Raw genomic sequence first — 22091 nt, 5'->3', positions numbered from 1 at the left:
GGGGCCAAAGAAAACATGACAAAATCCATTTAAAATGACCTTCAAGAGTGGGATACCACATGGGCTGGAGCGAAGGAGATTATGATGGATTGGTGGTGAAATCTTGCTACCCATTATTTCACAACTGACCAGAGGATCAAGTTGGAAGTCTATATTTCCATGCACATCAATTACACAGCAATCTGTCCAATAAAAACGTATTTAATCAAAGATAAAATTTTAGATATTTATATTTTTGCAATTATTTTGATTGTAACATAGTAACCGCACTGAGAATACCAAAATGTTTGCTGCACATCTCAATACTGTGTACACTGAACTCCCAAATTAGATGATTCATTAAACACCTACCACAAAAAATAGCGCACACCAAAGGTCTGATTTTATTTTTGTCACATCTACTGAGATGCAGTGAAAAGTTTTGTTCTTGCACATATACAGGCAAAACATACCACTCATGAAGTACAGAGGGGAAAAGAAAAACGATAGGGTGCAGAATATAGTGTTGCAACTACAAGTAGGATAAAGCGAAAGATCACTTCATATATATTATGGTTAAAAGATCATGAAAATAGGCACAAAATGCCTGCTTTCAAACTACGAACAAATTTGGGATCCCAAAATATTGAAAAACGGTATAGAAGACATTCCAAGATGATTGACATCTTTTTAAAAAAAATGTCTTGCTAACATACAATAATCTCATGGGATAGATAGGATTTTTCTTTTTTAAACTTTGTTCTTCATATTATAACTGGTCGTTGCGTTCCTGAAAATTGCCATTTTAAGTGAATCGACTTTATGTGAATCATAACTTCCCATAGGAATTAATGTTAAAGCTGGATTAGGTTCCATTGATCATTGATCACCCAGAATGAAAAAAACATACAGGTTGAAATGCTGTGCCAGATGTGTGCAACACTGTATTCCGAATGGAAATAACTTACAAAGTAAAAGAAAACCTACAAAGATTTGTTAACACTCAGTCTCTCGCTCTCACCTCTCTTAGAAGTTTCTCAGGTTCAGGGATGCCTTGCTTCCACTGTGGCTCAGCAGATGGGGGAGTTGTTTTACCTCTTCCAGTGGGGACTCCGAGGACATCCCTCAAGAGTTTCAGTGGAGTTGACTTGGAGAGATTTACAGCCTCAATGCTGGGCATGTTGGGGGAAGACCTGGGTGTTGCACTGCCTTTCTTATCACTAGATTTGGAAGATCCTTTGAAGTCACTGTTGGCAGTGCTTTCAGCTGCCTGCGCCTGCATAGTTCGATGACCAAGGGCTTTGAGATCCTAACCCTCTTCTTCTGAGAAGATGGAGTGATTTGAATTGCAAACAATCCGGTGAGCCTTACATCAGTGGTAGGGAAATTATTGGAGAGGATTCTTCGAGACAGGATTTACTCCCACTTGGAAATATGTGGATGTATCAGCGAGAGGCAACATGGTTTTGTGAAGGGGAGGTCGTGTCTCACTAACTTGATCGACTTTTTCGAAGAAGTGATGAAGATTGAGGGAAGGGAAGTGAATATTGTCTACATGGATTTCAGTAAGGCCTTTGACAAGGTCCCTCATGGCAGACTGGTACAGAAGGTGAAGTCGAATGGGATCAGAGGTGAGCTGGCAAGATGGATACAGAACTGGTTCGGTCATAGAAGACAGAGGGTAACAATAGACGGGTGCGTTTGAATGGAGGGCTGGGACTAGTGGCATTCCTCAGGGATCAGTGCTGCGACCCTTGCTGTTCATGTGTGGTGTGTGAGACATATATATATTTTAAAAAGTGATTTGGAGGAAAATGTAATTGGTTTGATAAGTAAGTTTGCGGGCGACAAAGGTTGGTGAAATTGCAGATAGCAATGAGGACTGTCAGAGGATACAGCAGGATATAGATCGGTTGGAGACTTGGGCGGAGAGATGGAAGATGGAGTTGAATCCGGACAAATGTGAGGTAATGCATTTTGGAAAGTCTAATACAGATAGGAAATATACAGAAAATGGCAGAATCCTTAAGAGTATGGATAGGCAGAGGGATCTGGGTGTACAGGTACACAGGTCATTGAAAATGGCAACGCAGGTGGAGAAGGTAGTCAAGAAGGCATACGGCATGCTTGCCTTCACAGCCGGGGCATTGAGTTTAAAAATTGGCAAGTCATGTTGCAGCTTTATAGACCCTTAGTTAGGCCGCACTTGGAATATAGTGTTCAATTTTGGTCGCCACACTACCAGAAGGATGTGGAGGCTTTGGAGATGATACACAAAAGATTTACCAGTATGTTAGCTACGAGGAGAGGTTGGAGAAACTTGGTTTGTTCTCACTGGAACGACAGAGGTTGAAGGGCGACCTAATAGAAGTCTACAAGATTATGAGGGGCATGGACAGAATGGATAGTCAGTAGCTTTTCCCAGGGTGGAAGTGACAATCACTAGGAGGTACAGTTTTAAGGTGCGAGGGGCAAGGTTTAAAAGGAGATGCACGAGGCATGTTTTTTTTTTTACAGAGGGCGGTGGGTGCCTGGAACTTGCTGTCAGGGGAGGTAGAGGAAGCAGAAACGATAGTGATTTTTAAGGGGCGTCTTGACAAATACATGACTAGGATGGGAATAGAGGGATATGGTCCCCAGAAGGATAGGGGGTTTTAATTCAGGCGAGCAGCATGGTCGGTGCAGACTTGGACAGCTGAAGGGCCTGTTCCTGTTTTTCTTTGTTCTTTAATGGGATGAAAAGCCAGGATTGTCAACAAACTCGCAAAATTCATCCAAGAGCTGTTGGACAATTTTCATTTGCTTCTCCAGTAGCTATCTTTGTACCAAGTAAGAATATCATTGATCCTCTGTTTGGGTCATTCTCCATCATGATTTCCATTGCTTCTTCCAGGAGTTGGAAGGTTCTTGATAGTTATGTTGACAAAGCCCAAGGGGGTGGTGCTTCAGTGTAGTCTTTTGCTTCAGCTCATTGACTCTTTAGCTGCATCAAGCCTTCATTGGTCAACTCCTCTCCGTGAGGTGTAAGCAATTCCACCATGTCAACTTCATCCACTTCATCAAAGCCAGCCTTCTTTGCCAGGGTGATGTTTTTACATTGAACCTCAGGGACAGCTTGAGAGATTCTCCAAGGCCACTGACACACATGGGTCACAAATTCTGTCACACACCATTCAGATAAGATGATGTGACTTCATCCCACGAACCAGCAATATTGTCACTGTCATGCCAATATTTCCTGACTGATAGTACATTCCCATCATCTGTTGACATGAGCTCGGAGAAGATCTGGCACCAGTAGTGAACTTTGAATGCTGCAATTGCTCCCTGATCTATGGGTGTAACAATGAAGTAGTGCTAGGTGGCAGGAAAATCACCTTCACATTTGCAGACAATTCATCAAAGCTGATAGGAAAACCTGAGCAATTATCCAAGAGGGGCAATATCCTGAAGGGAAGATTTTCTCTGGTGCAATCTTGCCTTCAGGCAGGGATTGCATGCAGAAAAAAAATAATTCTTGAAAGAATGCCCTCGTCATCCAGGCTCTCTTATCTGAATGCTAAAAGATGTGCAGCTGTTCCTTGGAATGCCCATGATGTCTTGGACTGGTACACCACTAAGGACAATACTTAAAACTGCCTGCAGTGTTTCCACCAAGTAGAACTGTCAGGTGATCTTTGGCAGCTTTAAATCCTGGCATTGTCTTCTTCTCGTTTCAAATGTATGTTCTGTGGCATTCATTTCCAAAAATGTCCTACTCTCATTAACATTAAAAACTTGTTTCATAGGTGGCCACCTTCTTCAATTACTCTCTTCAACTGGACAGGCTATTCATTTGCCGCTTTTGCATGAAAACTAGCTGATTCACCGGACATTTCAAGGTTAAGCAAACAGGAATGCTTCTTGAAACATAGGAACCTTCCATGACAAGCATGGAAACCTTCTGACTGGGAACACACTGCTCATTCTGAACAGGTTTTTGGCTCTTTCTTGCATGACCATCAAACCAAGAAGCACCTGGTGCTAGTTTTGATCTTCAATCTAAACTGTTTCTAGTCTGGCCCACCACTGGCACTTAAAGGTGGGTCACTTCGCACACTTGGTTTCATTTTTTTTTCAGCATTACTATGGATTGCTCCCATTGACATCAGGGGTAGCCCAAGTACTCTACCAATTTCAACTATTTGTTCTCCAGCCTCAAGATAGCTTTTCTTGCTTTCTTTGCAGCAGCAGGCACACTACCACCACTTAGTGCACATTTCTCACTTATATTTAAAAATGATTTAAAAACTCTCACCCACAGCAAAACTCTGAAATTTAATAAACTCTGACTTTGAATGCTTTTTTTAAACAAAAAAATGATGTTGCTTCAAATATACTACCCAATTGCGCTGACCCAACAGGACCTGATGGTGGATCCAATGACTTGTGAAATTTGATAACATGTTATACCGGAGGTCAACACTTATAACAAGGAAACTAGATCTAAAACAAATACCATTTTAGAGTGAATCATCTCAATCAGGGCAACTTAAAACAATTACTTACTCTACTGTTGTGTCACTAACTCATCCTCAATTATATGGACATTTAAAAAGACTGACCAATTTCACATTCAGTATAAACTGAATGCATTTTTACTTCTTTAAAAAACCATTGAGATACAGCGTCACAGGACTACCCATTAGCTATTAAAAAAAAGATTTTATTAAACATGAAAAGTTTGACTACAATACAATACGCTTTCAGTACCCCCTATCTTCACAAATGTACCCAGAGTTCAAGGATAACACAGGTTACACAACATATCTTAAACTATAATATTACCAACAAACACAGTCCCTGTAATCAAACAGACTAACTATGGTCAGACAACAACCAACTATGACACTCAGTGGTAAATGCCACTCAATCAAGCTTCTGTTGATTTCTCATCAAATTCCCCCAGATGATTGTCACACGAGTGTTTCCAAACTCCACTCTCAAAAAGATACACTTTAGAATCATCTTTCAAACAATGGTTGCCCTCAGCTTTTTTCATCAAGGATCTGCCTCCAGGTTTTCCAACTATCCTTTCAAACAAGGCTTTCCCTCATCTTTCACCAAGGATCCTTGTCGAGATTTTCCAACTCTTTCAGTATTTCTTTGTCTTGAATTGCCATAAGGATACAAACGTCTACAAGAAACTCCGGTATGCTGCTCCCAAATGAATACTATTGCTTCCAAAAGCTGGAAATAAGGACACCAAACTTACTATTGCTTCAGATGTCTGGCTTTTCCCTAGCCAACTTCACTCATGCCTGCACTTCCAGCTCTGTCTTTAGTTTCAGTGACTGGTTCCTGTTCAACAATTCTTCTTTGTTCTTTTTACTTCAAACTTCCTGGAAACTTCTAATTTCTATAACTAACTATCCTTTAGCTTCTTTGGTACCTGCTTTCATACCTATTACATCATTATATAGCTTTCCTGCTTCTGGCAGACCCGAGAGTTGTTCTCGCTCTAGCTTCTGACTGCCAACTGTCTGGATTCAGTTCAAAACTAAAACTCAAAACATCTTCTCCCTAAAAGTGGCCCCTGGTTGCTAAGCAACATCTAATTCTTTCTGTAAGCTCATGTTTACTTTTCCCACCATAAACCCTCTTACAGCACAAATAGGAACAGTTTGAACTGAAACCATAAACCCCCAAACATACAAACTGCTTGGTTCAACATGAATCTAACTTGGGTTTTACTTTTCATTACACACAACCAATAAATTAGACTCACCATATTTCTAACATTTGACAATACAATTAAAGGTCACCTAAAACTGAGCATTGAACAATTCCAAATGATAAGCCAGTACTGTAATACTGGCTCCAGTATCAAATTTGAACTAAATTTTTTAGCCTTTAGCTTCTAAAGCAACTGTTTTGTTCTTGATCCTCCACTTCTCCTAGCAAATCTATATTCTTATTTCTTTCTTCATTCCCAATTTCCAGGACTGTCTGGTTTTCATAGACTCTCGCTTTTTTTTTCCTTTAATTGCACCTAATAGTTACAGAATTGTAAGTGTTCCATCTTTCCACCGAGGAAACTTTCTGCTGTACTGCCTTTTAGCGCCACAGCACCGGCACTTTAAAATGGCAATGATAGGGTTTTCAATTGTTCCCTCATTTTGGTAGGATTTTGAATGGGTGGGATTGCCAGCTTTGGGCGTACCACGAACAGACTCCTTCAGTCTTGGTATTTCCATGGATTATGGCCCGATTTTATTCCCTAAACTCTGCCTTTCTAGTGCATTGAATTACTTGTTCATGTTAAGCTGTCCATCATCTGCAAAATAACTAACCGCTTTTCATTGCAGATTCTGACAACAAGGCAGTTGGGAATAACTTAATCCTTCAAAATAATCCTCAAAATAAGGGGGAGCAGGTTTAGGACTGGGTTGAGGAAGAACTTCTTCACTAAAAAGGGTTGTGAAACTGTGGAATTCCCTTCCCAGTAAAGCAGTTGAGGCAACCTCGTTGAATATTTTTAAGGCAAAGATAGATTTTTGAACAGTAAAGGAATTAAGGTTATGGTGAGCAGGCAAGTAAGTGTAGCTGAGTCCACGAAAAGATCAGCCATGATCTTATTAAATGGCGGAGTAGGCTCGAGGGGCCAAATGGCCTACTCCTGCTCCTAATTCTTATGTTATGTTCAATGCACCATAACTGTAAAAACTAGCTAGTCTATTCATGTCAGTGAGGAGTAATTCAATGGATTCCCCTGACCTTTGGGATCTCTGATTGAATTGTATTCACTCAATTATGAGGCTCCACTTTGGGCTAAAGTATGCACCGAATATGTGTTGGACCTTGACTAACTTTGCAGAGATCTCTTCTCATGCCCTGTCTCAGGAGACATTGACAGCAACAGGCCCCACTGCATAGAGGAATATGCTAACTTGGTGCTTCTGTTCTTCAGCATGAAAAAACAATGCTGTTCAATGCCTCTGAAAATGCTTTATCCATAACTTCGAATGCTGGCCTTTCTGCAGACTTTCAAGGTTTGAAAATGGTCCTTGAAGGGGCAGTGACTGGTGCTGATGTTGATGTGACCAATTCTCAGTTTGCCTCTCACCAAGGTAAGTCTTCTGATTCTTGCTTTGAAGTAGTCTTCATGTGATTTTTCCCCATGAGTATTCTGTTGATGGGACTAAATGGTTTGGTTTCCATTTTGAATGCTATTTTGATCTCTCATTGGAGAAGTCATGGACTGTCCGAGTTTCAGAAGGTTCTCCTCTACTTAAAAAAACTCTTATTTAACATATTTTACATTGTAAGCTTTTAGATAAGTACACATTTGTCTCTTGAACAAACTATCCCAGCTTGACTTCTCAGTATCTTGCGCATGATGTCACTGTTACATTATGGTAGATATCACTATCTCATTCCCAAAACTATTCTATCATGTTGGAGATGGTCATTGCCTGACACTCATGTGGCACGAATGTTACTTGCCACTAATCAGCCCAAGCATGAACATTGTCCAGGTCTGCTCTATATAGGCACAGACTACTTCAGTATCTGAGGAGTCACGAATTGTGTTCAACAAACATCCTCACTCCTGACCTTATGAAGGGGAAATCACTGATGAAGCAGCTGAAGATGGATGGGGCTCAGACACTACTCTTGCAGTGATGTCTTTGGACTAAGATGATTGACCCCTAACAACCACTCCAATCTTCCTTTGTACTGGACATGACTCCAATCAGTGGGGAGATTTTCCCCAATTCCCATCAACTCCAGTTTTGTGAGTGCGCCTTGATGTCTCTCTCAGTTAAGTGCTGCCTTGATGTCAATGGCAGTCTCTCTCATCTCACCTTGAGATCAGCTCATTTGTCCATTTTTGGATCAAGGCTGCAATGAGACCAGGAACTGGTGGAACCCAAACTGGGTGGCAAGGTTGCTCAATAATTACCACTGCTGCTTCAGAGTGCCAGGGACCCAGGTTCAATTCCCGGCTTGTGTCACTGTCTGTGAGGAGTTTGCACGTTCTCCCCGTGTCTGTGTGGGTTTCCTCCAGGTGCTCCAGTTTCCTCCCACAGTCCAAAGATGCGCAGGTTAGGTGAATTGGCCTTGCTAAATTCTCCCTCAGTATACCAAAACAGGCACTGGAGTGTTGCAACTAGGGGATTTTCACAGTAACTTCATTTCAGTGTTAATATAGGCCTACTTGTGACCAATAAATAAACTTTAAACTGAGTGTCAGTGAGCAGATTGCTGAGTAAGTGTTGTTTGATAGCATTGTTGACAACACCTTCCATCACTTTTCTGGTGGTTGAGAGTGGGCTGATGGGAGTTGATCAGCTGAGTTGGAAAATCCTGCTCTTTGTGGCCAGTTTTGCAGCAGTACTAGAATTGGCTGGGGATGTGGCTACTTCTGAAGCAGCAGTCTTCAGTATTATTGCCAGAATAATGTCAGGGCACAGAGTCTTTGTAGTAGCCAGTGCCTTCAACTGCTTCTTCATATCATGTGGAGTGAATCCAACAGAGTGAAGACTGGTATTTGTGATGCTGGGAGCCTCAACCACTCAGCACTTCGGACTGAAGATGTTTGCAAATGCTTTAGCCTTATTGTTTTCACTGACATGCTGAGCTAGATTATCATTGAGAATGGGGATGTTTGTAGTGCCTCCTTCTGTGCAAAGACAAGTGGCAGGACAGAAGATCAAACAGAATATAAAAATATAGAGCCAGCAGTATGACAACAAGCAGCGAGAGTTTTTATAAATGTTTCAAAAAGAAAAAAGTTAACAAAATTAGTACTGGTCCTATAGAAAGTGAGTCTGGAGAATTGATAATGGAAAACAATGAGATGGCAGATTATTCAAATGGATATTTTGCATCAGTCTTTACTTTGGAGAATATAAGGAGTGATCCCAGAAGCAATGATAAATCAGGATATGGAAGAGACGAAGGAATTCAGGAAAATCACAGTCACCAGAGAAGCAGTATTGAGCAAATTGTTGAGGCCGACAAGAGCTTGAGTCCTGGTGGATTTATCCTTGTGTCTTAAAAGATGTATGTAATGAGATAATTGATGCATTGATTTTAATTTTCCAAAAAAGTAAATGGAAAAGGTCGCTGAAATCTGGAATTTATCAGCTTCCAGATTACCCAAGGATCTTATATATCAACCATCCTTCTAAGTGTACTTAAAGGCATAAAAGTTAGAGGGGTGAAATGATAAAGTACAAGTCATCCTCTCTCTTACTTTTGTAATGGAGCCAGCAAGTCTGGTGAGATTGGAGGTGTCCCGGTAATATAAATTGAAATAGGAAAACAACAGATTCTTAAAGTATCCAGATCAAAGTACCAGTTCTTAAAGTGTCCAGATCAAAGGGAGTTTTTGGGAATTGAAGTTAATTTTTTGAAATCTCTGTCTGGGCCATCCCAAGAGTGTCACGTTGCCATCGGGATAGGTTTCACAGGGGCACCCTTTTGTGTTAGGTTTAACTGTGCTTTTTCTGACAGCACAGGCAGAGAAAGAAAAGGCTGCTCGTGATAGGTGCTCGGAAGTAGCTGAGACTAGCACCAAACTTATTTTCTGATTCTGGAGCCAGTCGGCAAGGAAGCAATCAAGTCCATGTTTGAGTTGGGGCGTCCACAATCGTGAGGTGCTTCAAGAGTGTTACTGGGTCACCTGGCGAATGTAAGTGAAAGGATCCCAAGAAATCTCATATCATATCAAACCAAATTCTTAAGAGCTGTGACACATCTTGACTTGGTCTCTGGAGAAATGAAAAAATCCTCAAGATCGCGGAAAGTATAGGGGAACTCTTGGGTGGGAATAAAATCTGAACAGGAAGTGTCTGTTACGATTTTTGGGTTTAAAGAATAACAGTTTGCCAAAATATAGTGCTATGTTAATTTAAAAAAGAAAATTAGTAGAAGAAAATGTAGAATTGAAAGCTAGTCTCAGTAATACAAAGAACAAAGAACAGTACAGCACAGGAAACAGGCCCTTCGGCCCTCCAAGCCTGTGCCGCTCCTTGGTCCAACTAGACCAATTGTTTGTATCCCTCCATTCCCAGGCTGCTCATGTGATTATCCAGGTAAGTCTTAAACGATGTCAGCGTGCCTGCCTCCGCCACCCTACTTGGCAGCGCATTCCAGGCCCCAACCACCCTCTGTGTAAAAAACATCCCTCTCATATCTGAGTTATACTTCGCCCCTCTCACCTGGAGCCCGTGACCCCTGGTGAACGTCACTTCTGATCTGGGAAAAAGCTTCCCACCGTTCACCCTATCTATCCCCTTCATAATCTTGTACACCTCTATTAGATCTCCCCTCATTCTTCGTCTTTCCAGGGAGAACAACCCCAGTTTACCCAATCTCTCCTCATAGCTAAGACCCTCCATACCAGGCAACATCCTGGTAAACCTTCTCTGCACTCTCTCTAACGCCTCCACGTCCTTCTGGTAGTGCGGCGACCAGAACTGGACGCAGTACTCCAAATGTGGCCTAACCAGCGTTCTATACAGCTGCATCATCAGACTCCAGCTTTTATACTCTATACCCCGTCCTATAAAGGCAAGCATACCATATGCCTTCTTCACCACCTTCTCCACCTGTGTTGCCACCTTCAAGGATTTGTGGACTTGCACACCTAGGTCCCTCTGTGTTTCTATACTCCTGATGACTCTGCCATTTATTGTATAACTCCTCCCTACATTATTTCTTCCAAAATGCATCACTTCGCATTTATCCGGATTAAACTCCATCTGCCACCTCTCCGCCCAATTTTCCAGCCCATCTACATCTTGCTGTATTGCCCGACAATGCTCTTCGCTATCCGCAAGTCCAGCCATCTTCGTGTCATCCGCAAACTTGCTGATTACACCAGTTACACCTTCTTCCAAATCATTTATATATATCACAAATAGCAGAGGTCCCAGTACAGAGCCCTGCGGAACACCACTGGTCACAGACCTCCAGCCGGAAAAAGACCCTTCGACCACTACCCTCTGTCTCCTATGGCCAAGCCAGTTCTCCACCCATCTAGCCACTTCTCCTTGTATCCCATGAGCCTTAACCTTCTTAACCAACCTGCCATGTGGGACTTTGTCAAATGCCTTACTGAAATCCATATAGACGACATGATGACCATAAAGCTCTAATTGATTGTCATAAAAATCTACATGGTTCACTAATATCCTTTAAGAAAGAAAATCTGCCGTTCTTACCTGGTCTGGCCAACATGCAACTCCAGAATCACAGCAATGTGGTTGACTCAAAGGTAAAAAGCAAAATTGCCATAGTTCCAGATAGCCCTTTGAGGGGGAGAGTTGACTGTGGCGATTTAAACCTGAGGATCACCACACCTCAGGTGAGGGGCAAGGTTGTAAAAGCAGACCTTCTTGAACCACCTCAACCAGTAAGGGAATTGAACCCATGATTTTAGTGTCTCCCTGCATCACTAATGTCATCCAGCCAACAAGGTAAATTGCCCTCTCAAGTGGCTCAGCAGGTCACTTAATTCAAGAACCATTAAGTATGGGCAAAAACTGCTGACCCTTGCCAGCAATGCCCATGTCCCATGAGCGAATACTTTAAATAAAATCATAGTACTTATTTTTTTAAATCCTTGTTCAGTAAAACCTTTTTGTTTAAAACATATAATCTTGTTGTGTAGTTCTTTCAGTTTACAGTGGTCTCCCTCGAGTTCATAATAATAGTGTTATCTATCACCTCCAGACTTATATGTATACTTGCCACACTTAAACTGCTTTAGAGGATGATACACAATCTCACAAGGCAAGTTTGGACTAAACTAAATTATAAAAGCATTTTATTTATACATAGTTTCTTACAGTAGAATAGAAATAACAACCATTTTCTGATGTCTGCCAAAACCATTCGTTTTGAACTCATTGGAAACAATCGGGCACACTGATTGGTTAAATTCCTTTTTTCGTTAACAGACAGCAAACACTTATGGTAGGTTAGTAAAGCTCAAAAATCTCAACCAGCTATGCTGGTCATAATTGAAATTATATAAGTGTTCCTATTCATGTTGCATTCATACATGAATTGCAACTAGGTCAAACCAACTTGATTATCAGTAATGTCCAAATGTTAACATCCCCGTAGTCTTATAAGTACAATCCTGCTCCGGAGAAATGAATTATTCTCAACGAGACAGCCAGTATCATTAACATGTATACAAAGATCTGCCAAAGACCACGTGAGGAAGAGTCAATGAAGGCTGTCTCACCAGAGTTGCCTTGAAACACTAATAACATTTTTACCTTAAGCTGAACATTTTCCTTTTCCTATTGATGCTGGCTGACCTGAGTGTTTCACACATTTTTTTCTGCTTTTACCCTGAATTGACAGATCTAAATTAATTACCTGAGATGCATGTTAAGGGGTTTCTAGATTTAGTTATTGTTTTTCTGAAATGTTACATTTACTCATAATCAACAGACTGAAACATGTCAGAGAAAAAGTCTGTAACTGAGGGCCAGATAAACCTTTATTCTTTTTCATGATTAGTGGAATTACACATAGCATGATTACAATGAGGGCATGCATATTCCACATTCCACACAAAATCTTGAATGTTTGATTCAGTAACTATTCAATGAATACAAGAATATATCAAAATCAGCATTTTAGAAATGTACTTTCCAGAAAAAAATCCCAGCAGCAATTTTTTGAATAGACTAAATGTCAGTAACTATTTCTGACAGTTTATTTGCACTAAATGAATGTCAAAAACAATTGAGTAATGAGTCGGTCTTGCTCTCAGTCACCTACCTCTGACACTCTCCAGCGTGCAGAATCAAATCCTCATTATTCTTTGCACTAATGGTTAGTTCATGCTCTGTTGAGTTGAAGACATCTAAGAGAAGGTGGCATTGCCTGGTGCTGTTGGAACAGAATTTATCACGGTGAACAGCAAAATATATATTTATATAGAATTTTCAAACATACCAGAAGTAATAAATAATGTGATATTTTAAAGATACGTCATTTAATTTGCTCTTATAAAATCCACCTTTGCAGTATAGAACTTCTATTTAAATTCAAAATACCCACGAACAGTCATATTCTGATCCTATATATGAAAGGGGTTAATGTTTTACATGCATTGAGGTGCAATTTATAGGTTTCATTTGTGTTTCAATATTACCTAACACATAATGGCAGGGCTTAGGTATATCACTTTAACTCACCACACAATGAGATCTTGATTTAAATTACACCACAAGAAAAGCCCCTTTCCCATGAGGGTGGGAACTTGGTCAGAGAACAGAACTATGCTATTTGTACACAGCAAGAAGTATTCAACTCAAATGCAGCATTATCAGCACATCACCTGCTTGGTTGCTTATCTTTGGTTGAAGAATACCTGTTTTGACTCTTTGGACTTCGAGGTTGTTTCCCGTGCCCAGCACAAAACTAATGATCCATGAGCAATGACTATAATGCCTGATGAGATTATGTGCACAAGTTACCTGGAGTATTATACCATGGTCAAACAAAAGCCCAGTTAAAAATTCCTGAAGTTCATGTCACATACAAATAAATAAATTAGTAGCAAGAGTAGGCCATTCACCCTTTGAGCCTGCTCCAGCATTTGATAAGATTACGGCTGATCAGATTGTGACTTCTACTTTCTTGTCTACCCGCTGTACCTATTGCATCCCTCGTCAGGCAGGAATTCCATAAGTGTAAGATTTCCATATGCACACACATCACATCAGAAGTTAATTAATATCACACATGGCAGATAACGAAAAAACAGAATCAGCAGCCAAATAGGTATAAGAACATAAGAACATAAGAAATAGGAGCAGGAGTAGGCCATCTAGCCCCTCGAGCCTGCCCCGCCATTCAATAAGATCATGGCTGATCTGACGTGGATCAGTACCACTTACCCGCCTGATCCCCATAACCCTTAATTCCCTTACCGATCAGGAATCCATCCATCCGCGCTTTAAACATATTCAGCGAGGTAGCCTCCACCACCTCAGTGGGCAGAGAATTCCAGAGATTCACCACCCTCTGGGAGAAGAAGTTCCTCCTCAACTCTGTCTTAAACCGACCCCCCTTTATTTTGAGGCTGTGTCCTCTAGTTTTATCTTCCTTACTAAGTGGAAAGAATCTCTCCGCCTCCACCCTATCCAGCCCCCGCATTATCTTATAAGTCTCCATAAGATCCCCCCTCATCCTTCTAAACTCCAACGAGTACAAACCCAATCTCCTCAGCCTCTCCTCATAATCCAAACCCCTCATCTCCGGTATCAACCTGGTGAACCTTCTCTGCACTCCCTCCAATGCCAATATATCCTTCCTCATATAAGGGGACCAATACTGCACACAGTATTCCAGCTGCGGCCTCACCAATGCCCTGTACAGGTGCATCAAGGCATCCCTGCTTTTATATTCTATCCCCTTCGCAATATAGGCCAACATCCCATTTGCCTTCTTGATCACCTGTTGTACCTGCAGACTGGGCTTTTGCGTCTCATGCACAAGGACCCCCAGGTCCCTTTGCACGGTAGCATGTTTTAATTTGTTTCCATTGAGATAATAATCCCATTTGTTATTATTTCCTCCAAAGTGTATAACCTCGCATTTCTCAACGTTATACTCCATTTGCCATATCCTCGCCCACTCACTCAGCCTGTCCAAATCTCTCTGCAGATCTTCTCCGTCCTCCACACGATTCACTTTTCCACTTATCTTTGTGTCGTCTGCAAACTTCGTTACCCTACACTCCGTCCCCTCCTCCAGATCATCTATATAAATGGTAAACAGTTGTGGCCCGAGTACCGATCCCTGCGGCACGCCACTAGTTACCTTCCTCCAACCGGAAAAACACCCATTTATTCCGGCTCTTTGCTTCCTGTCGGATAGCCAGTCCCCAATCCACTTTAACACACTACCCCCAACTCCGTGTGCCCTAATCTTCTTCAGCAGCCTTTTATGGGGCACCTTATCAAACGCCTTTTGGAAATCCAAAAACACCGCATCCACCGGTTCTCCTCCATCAACCGCCCTCGTCACATCTTCATAAAAATCCAACATGTTCATCAAGCACGACTTTCCCCTCATGAATCCATGCTGCGTCTGATTGATCGAGCCATTTCTATCCAGATGCCCTGCTATCTCCTCTTTAATAATGGATTCCAGCATTTTCCCTACTACAGACGTTAAGCTGACCGGCCTATAGTTACCCGCCTTTTGTCTCCTTCCTTTTTTAAACAGCGGCGTAACATTAGCCGTTTTCCAATCTCATATTGGAGACATAACTCAGACACGTATTTATAAAAGCATATAACAAGAACAAATTGATGAAATTAATGAAATTAACAAGGCTTCTTTGAAACAATTTTTAAAAAGGTGAAAAAGGCAAATAGGATAGTTGAGTTATTTTGATTAGATACCTTCACAGATCTTTTTAAAAAGATGAGCAAATGCTGCTCATCAAAAGGAACAGACATTTGATCCTGACTGATTAGATGTTTCCTTGAAATTACATCATTATTGTACCTGTCGAGCTGCATCGCTTCATTTAACAGAAAATGCTGGAAAATCTCAGCAGGTCTGACAGCATCTGTGGAGAGAGAATAGAGACAACATATCGAGTCTCGATGATCCTTTGTCAGAGCTAAAGACAAAGAAAGGTGGATGAGATTTATACTACAAGGGGTTGGGGGAGCTGTAATTGATAGGACTATCGTAGACAAAAAGATAAAGGGAATGTAAATGGTGATGATAAAGGCTGAGAGTGGTGCTAATAGTGTCCATTAAGAGATCGGAATGTGCAAATGGCAGAACAAAAGTGCAGAATATCAAAGGACAGCCTGAGTGATAGCCTTAGTGAGGTAGCTGGGATTTAGGGGGGGGGGGGGGGGGGGGGGGGTGTTAGAAACAAAATGGAAAGCGAGATTTAGAAGTGGACAGATGAAACTATGGAAAAGATTATTTTAAATTTTAAGTTATAAAAATGAATTAAGATAAAAACATGAAATATATAAACTAAATGGAAATGGAGTAAAGGTGGAGGAGAGAGTGCATGCCCAGAAGTTGAACTCAGTCTTCAGTCCAGAGGGCTGTAGAGTGCCTATTCGGAAGATGAGATGCTGTTCCTCCAATTTGCATTGGGCATCACTACAACATTGCAACAGGCCAAGGGGGGACATGTGGACAAGAGGGCAAGATGGTGTGTTGAAATGGCAAATGACAGGAAGGTCTGGGCCCTGCTTGTGGATGGACCGAAGCTGTTCGGCAAAGTGCCCACCTCAATAGGGCCATCCTGCCATATTCCTCAGGTTGTACTTTGACACCTTTATTCTGCCATTTACACATTACAATCTCTTAACAGACGCTATTAGCACCATTCTCAGCCTTTATAACCACCATTTATATTCCTTTTGTCGATGACATCTTGGTCCATTCCCCCCCCGCCAGTATAAATCTCATCCTCTTTTCTTTGTCTTTAGCTCTGACAAAGAGTCATCTAGACTCAAAATGTTGGCTCTATTCTCTCTCCACAGATGCTGTCAGGCCTGCTGAGATTTTCCAGCATTTTCTGTTTTTGTTTCAGATTCCAGCATCAACACTATTTTGCTTTTATCTTGGTGTTTAACTCACTGCAACATGTACCCTGAAGTAATACTGCTCTTCTCTCCGACAGAATTTCCGTTTGACTCTCTTACCTTGTCCACCTTCACTGCTCGCCATTTTCCTCCTGGTGTTCGACAAGGTGTTTACCAAAACTTGCTTTCACAGCTATATTTCCTTCCTCAGTGACTGTCTCCGTCTCCAACTTAATCCACGTGGATTCCAGCTGATGTTCCACCCCTCATGTTTCGAATCCACTCAGGATAATGGGCATCTCCAGGACATACAACATTCCTCAGACTGCTGCTCTCGCTGCATCCCGAGATCCACACTCAGTGCCATGCACCGCCATTTGAACACACCCATCGCCTCTGGACATCTCCACAGCATCCAACCTCAGTCTCCCAACCACAGACAGCCCGCTTCTACCTCCTTCCCAAAATCCACAGACAGGACTGCCCCGGTAGGCCCATTGTGTCAGACTGTTCCTGTCCCACTGAACTCATTTTCTTCCTACCTTGACTCCATCCTCTCTCCTCTTGTCCTGTCACTTCCCACCTAAATCCGCGATTCCTCTGATGCCCTACGCTACATCAACAACTTCCAGTTCTCTGGTCCAAACCATCTCCTCCTTACCATGAATGTCCAATTCCTCTACACCTCCATTCCCCTCCATGATGGCCTGAGAGTTCTTCGCTTCTTCCTTGAGGAGGGGCCCGAACAATCCCCATCCACCACCACTCTCCTCCATCTGGCTGAACTTGTTTTCTCACGCAACGATTTCTCCTTTAACTTGTCTCACTTCCTCCAAACAAAAGGTGTGGCTATGCCTGTCTCGTTATGGAGTATGTGGAACATTCCTTGTTCCAGACTTACTTCAGCCCTCTCACATAACTCTTTCATCGGTACATCGACAACTATTTCGGTGCCGCTTCATGCTCTCGTCTGGACCTGGACAAATTTATCAATTTCACTTGCAATTTCCACTCCTCTGTCACCCTCACATGCTCCAAACTCTTCTCTTCCGTTTGTTGACCTCTCTGTCTCCGTTTCGAATGATAGGCTGTCCACCAGTATCCATTACAAGCCCACCGACTCCCACAGCTATTTTGACGACAGTTCTTCACACCCACATCCTGCAAGGACTCCATCCCATTCTCTGAGTTCCTTCGCCTCCGCCGCATTTATTCCGATGATGCCACTTTCCATAATGGTGCTGCTGATATGTCTTCCGTAATTGTGGTTTTCCACCCACTGTGGTTGACAGGGCTCTCAACTGTGTCTGACCCATTTCCTGCGGCACTGCTCTCACCCCCTCCCCACCCTCCCAGGACAGGTTCTACCCTCGTCTTACTTTCCCCATTAGTCTTCGCATTCAAAGGATCATCCTCTACCACTTCCGCCAACTCCAGCACGATGCCACCACCAAACATATCTGCCCCTCACTCTCCCGTCAGCATTCTGCAGGGGCAGTTCCCTCCGAGACACCCTGGTCCACTCTTGCACCACACTCAACACCTCACCCCGCTGCCCACAGCACCTTCCCATGCAATCATAGTAGGTGCAACACCTGTCCCTTTACCTCCTCCATGCTCACCAAACCAGGACGCAAACACTTTTTTCAGGTGAAGCAGCGCTTCATGTACACCTCCTTCAAGCTGGTTTATTGCATTTGCTGCTTCCAATGCAGTCGACTCTACATCAGAGACCGAATGCAGGCTTGCTGACTGCTTTGCTAACACCTTCAGTCCGTTCGCACGCATGACCCAGACCTTCCTGTCGCTTGCCATGTCAACACACCATCCTGCTCTCTTGTCCACATGTCCATGGCCTGTTGCAATGTTCCAGTGAAGCCCAGTGCAAATTGGAGGAACAACACCTCATCTTCCAATTAGGCACTTGACAGCCTTCCGACTGAAGGCAGAGTTCAACAACTTCAGACCAAGAACTCTTTCTTCCACCTCCACTCCATTTCCATTTATTTTATTTCATTTCTTTTTACCTCATTAATCCATTTTTATTATTTTATATTCCTATTATATATTTTACATTTTAATTTCTTCCATTATTTCATTTGTCCACTTCAAAATCTCGCTTTCCACCTTGTTCCCCCCCTCCCCCGTCAAACCTCACGAGGGCCATCTGCCACATTCCTCAGGTTGCCCTTTGACACTCTGTACCTTTGTTCTGCTACTTACACATTCTGATCTCGTAATGGATGCTATTAGCACCATTCTGAGCCTTTATAGCAACCATTCACATTCCCTTTGTCCTTTTGTCTATGACATCTTAGTCAATTACACCCTCACCCTTACAGTATAAATCTCATTCCATTTTCTCATTCAGTTCTGATGAAGGATCATCCAGACTAAAAATGTTGACTCTATTCACTCTGCACAGATGCTGTCAGATGTGTTGAGATTTTCCTGCATTTTCTGTTTTTGCTAAAGATTCCAGCATCCGCAATATTCTGTTTTTATTTAAGCTAAGCCAAAGCTGTAAACAATTTGTACATCAAAGGTGTTACACTCTCATTTCAAAGAGTCCTTTGAAATAAAGTTTCACCTTGTAGGGGCAGAATTTTCCATGCCCTATGGAAAAAAGGATGGAACCAGGATGGAGGTGGGGAGATGATGGGCGCACAGCAGACAGCCACACTACTACAGTGCCTTAAGGAATTCCCAGGGGTGGATAAGAATGCGGACTGGTGGCCTACATCTGAGATAATTAATAATTGGTCCATTTTCCAGGTTGTTAGGTATTTTGAGGCACCTTCATGTACTCACAGTTGCCTCAATAGTGCCCACCTTTTCCAATGGGAATTAGACTGCTGTACTGAAAGCCTGCCTGTTATCCTGATCAGGATAGTGAGTGGGGAGGTGGCCAAATAGGAGGCAACCACTGGAAAAATAGCTCCACCGGCCCAGTACTCCCAGTTGGTCCCACATTAGACATCCTGAATTACATAGGCAGGTCCTGTTCGGGAGAGGGGGCGCGGCGGTGGGGGGGGGGGGGGGGGGGGGGGGGGCGGCGCACGCGGCGGCAGGCACGCGCGGGGGCGCCAGAGGGCGCGGGGGCACCAGAGGGCACGGCGGCAGGGGGGTAGAGGGTGCGGCAGCAGGGGGGTAGAGGGCGCAGTGGCAGGGGGGGGGGGGTCGAGGGCACGGCGGGGGGGGGGGGGAGGGGGGTAGAGGGCGCGGCGGCAGGGGGAGGCTCGTGGGCACGGTGCCGGGGAGGGTAGAGGGTAAGATTTAGAAGGCATAAAAGTTGACCCTTCTGGTTTTAGGCAAGTGCCATCTTTGTTGGATATGTTCTAATTAGATTATGTCCTTGAACAACTGTCCTGTGATACACGTATATTGTTCCAAGGCGTATTTCCAACTGTATTAGATGGACAAGTCAGTGACTGGACTGAATTGATTGTTTTTTCCTTTCAGCTTTCATGTAGAACCAAACAAAAATAAACAATTATCCCAGCATGCAGTTGCAGAAGCCAGAGAATGAAACATACCTGAGGAAGAATATATTTTAGTCCACAAATTTCTTTAAAAATTACGTTTTTGTCACAGCCATGCCACTGACCAGAAACAAATAGCGCTATGTACAGTAATGTATAATGTGACACATTATGTTGGTTAGTTTCTGCTTTTTTACCAAGATCTCCCAATCAACCATATCAAAGGATTCTGTTCAAACTATTGTATCTTAAATCACAAGCGGGTGCAAAGAATTGTCCATCTGATTTACTTAAGAACATAAAGAATCTGAACAAAAATAGGCCATTTGGCTCCTCAAACCCACCCCGCCATTCATAAGATCATGGCTGATCTGATCATGACATCAACTCCACTTTCCTGCTACCTCGGATAACCTTCGACCTGTCTAACTCAGCCTTGAATATATTCAGTGACCCAGTCTCCAATGCTCTCTGATAGCAAATTTCAAAGAGGCAGCCCGCCAAGAGAACAAAAGGCTCCTTATCATTGTCATAAACAGGACTATTCTGAAACTGGGCTCCCGAATTTTAGATTTTCTCCCATGAGGAAAATATCCTCTCAGCATCTCCCCTGTCAAGCCCTCTCAGAATTTCATCCATTTCAATACGACCACCTCTCATTCTTATAAACTCCAATTCCAGGAATCAACCTAATGAACCATCTTGGAGCTACATCCAATCCAAGTATATCTCTTTTTGAATAAGGTGACCAGAACTGTACTAAGTTCTCGAGGTCTGGTCTCACCTATGTCCTCTGCAGTGGTCAAATGACTTCCCTGCTTATTCATTACTCCATCTCCCAAGCAATAAAGGCCAACATTCCATTTTTCTTCCTTATTATTTGGTGCACCTGCATGCCAACTTGAGATTCATTTCTGAAGACACCCAAATTTCTCCTAACTACAGCAGTCTGTAATCTCTCTTCATTTAAATAATGTATTGCTTTGCTATGCTTTCCACCAAAATGGACAACCTTGTTTTCAACCATTATATTCCATGTGCCAAATTTTTGCCCACTTGCTTAACCCATTTCTATTCCTTTGCAGAGACTGTGTCCACGTCCCAACTTGCTTTCATACCTATCTTTCTATTCTCAGCAAATTTGACAACAATACATTTTGTCCCTTTATCCAGCACATTAATATAGACTGTAAATAGTAGAAGCCCCAGCATTGATCCCTGTGGAATCCCGGTAGTTAAGTTTGCCCTTCTCACTGCAAGAAGCATCAGGCCTACATTCTGCAGTTCAAGGTTGCACGACGCAAGCAGATAACTTACCACATGACAACTTCGTGGCTTAAACAATTATCCTACCCTATATGTCAAAGCAGCATTACAAGTAATCCTCTGGGAGTTCCTTGCTTTTGGATGATTTACAGCATTGAATGAGGTATTAGTCATGTAAATTGCACCTTTTAAAAATAGACAAACTTCAATAATGTCTAGAGAAAATTTGTTCTGCTGTTGCAATAATTTTCTTCACCAATGCTGCAATATGAAAAAAAAATCCAAACACTGGTGCATCAGCACAAGCAGTTTATTTCACATGATTTTAAAATTCACACTTTCTGATTTTAGTGTTACAAATAGATCACTATAAATAGCTTCATGCTAATAGGTACAAAATGGTCTGCACAAATCATCAGCTTCTAAAAAAAAATCAAATAAAACTAAGCATTTTTAGTCACATTACAGTTGAAAAATGGTATTGTATTGAGACAGCCACAAGATGTATGTGGGTTGGATAGAGTTTTACCACGCCGTTGGAGGATGGTGGGGAAGGGGACTGGAGAGCAAGGGAAATCATAAACAATGACATTGGACTGGAAGGCTCTGACAACATTCCAGTAATAGTAGTGAAAGCTTATGCTTCAGAACTAATTTAGTCAAGATGTTCAAGTACAACTACAACACTGGCATCTATCAAGCAATGTGGAAAACTGCCCAGATAGGTCTTGTCCATAAAAATCAGGACAAATTCAACTGGGCCATTACCACCGTGATCCATGCT

General features: G+C 42.4%; 1 protein-coding gene across 1 annotated transcript in view; it reads right to left on the bottom strand.

The window, feature by feature from the left end:
• trappc9 (trafficking protein particle complex subunit 9) overlaps positions 1-22091 on the bottom strand; it is a 353332-nt gene that overhangs the window by 50437 nt on the left and 280804 nt on the right. The window contains exon 19 of the mRNA XM_078215491.1: positions 12769-12879. Within this exon, the coding sequence (XP_078071617.1) occupies positions 12769-12879 (111 nt within the window). The remainder of the gene's footprint in view (positions 1-12768; positions 12880-22091) is intronic.

The sequence above is a fragment of the Mustelus asterias genome, chromosome 7, assembly GCF_964213995.1.
Source record: "Mustelus asterias chromosome 7, sMusAst1.hap1.1, whole genome shotgun sequence".
Classification (NCBI taxonomy): domain Eukaryota; kingdom Metazoa; phylum Chordata; class Chondrichthyes; order Carcharhiniformes; family Triakidae; genus Mustelus; species Mustelus asterias.
Note: the sequence above shows the minus strand (reverse complement) of the source record. Positions and strands in the feature narration are given on the sequence as shown.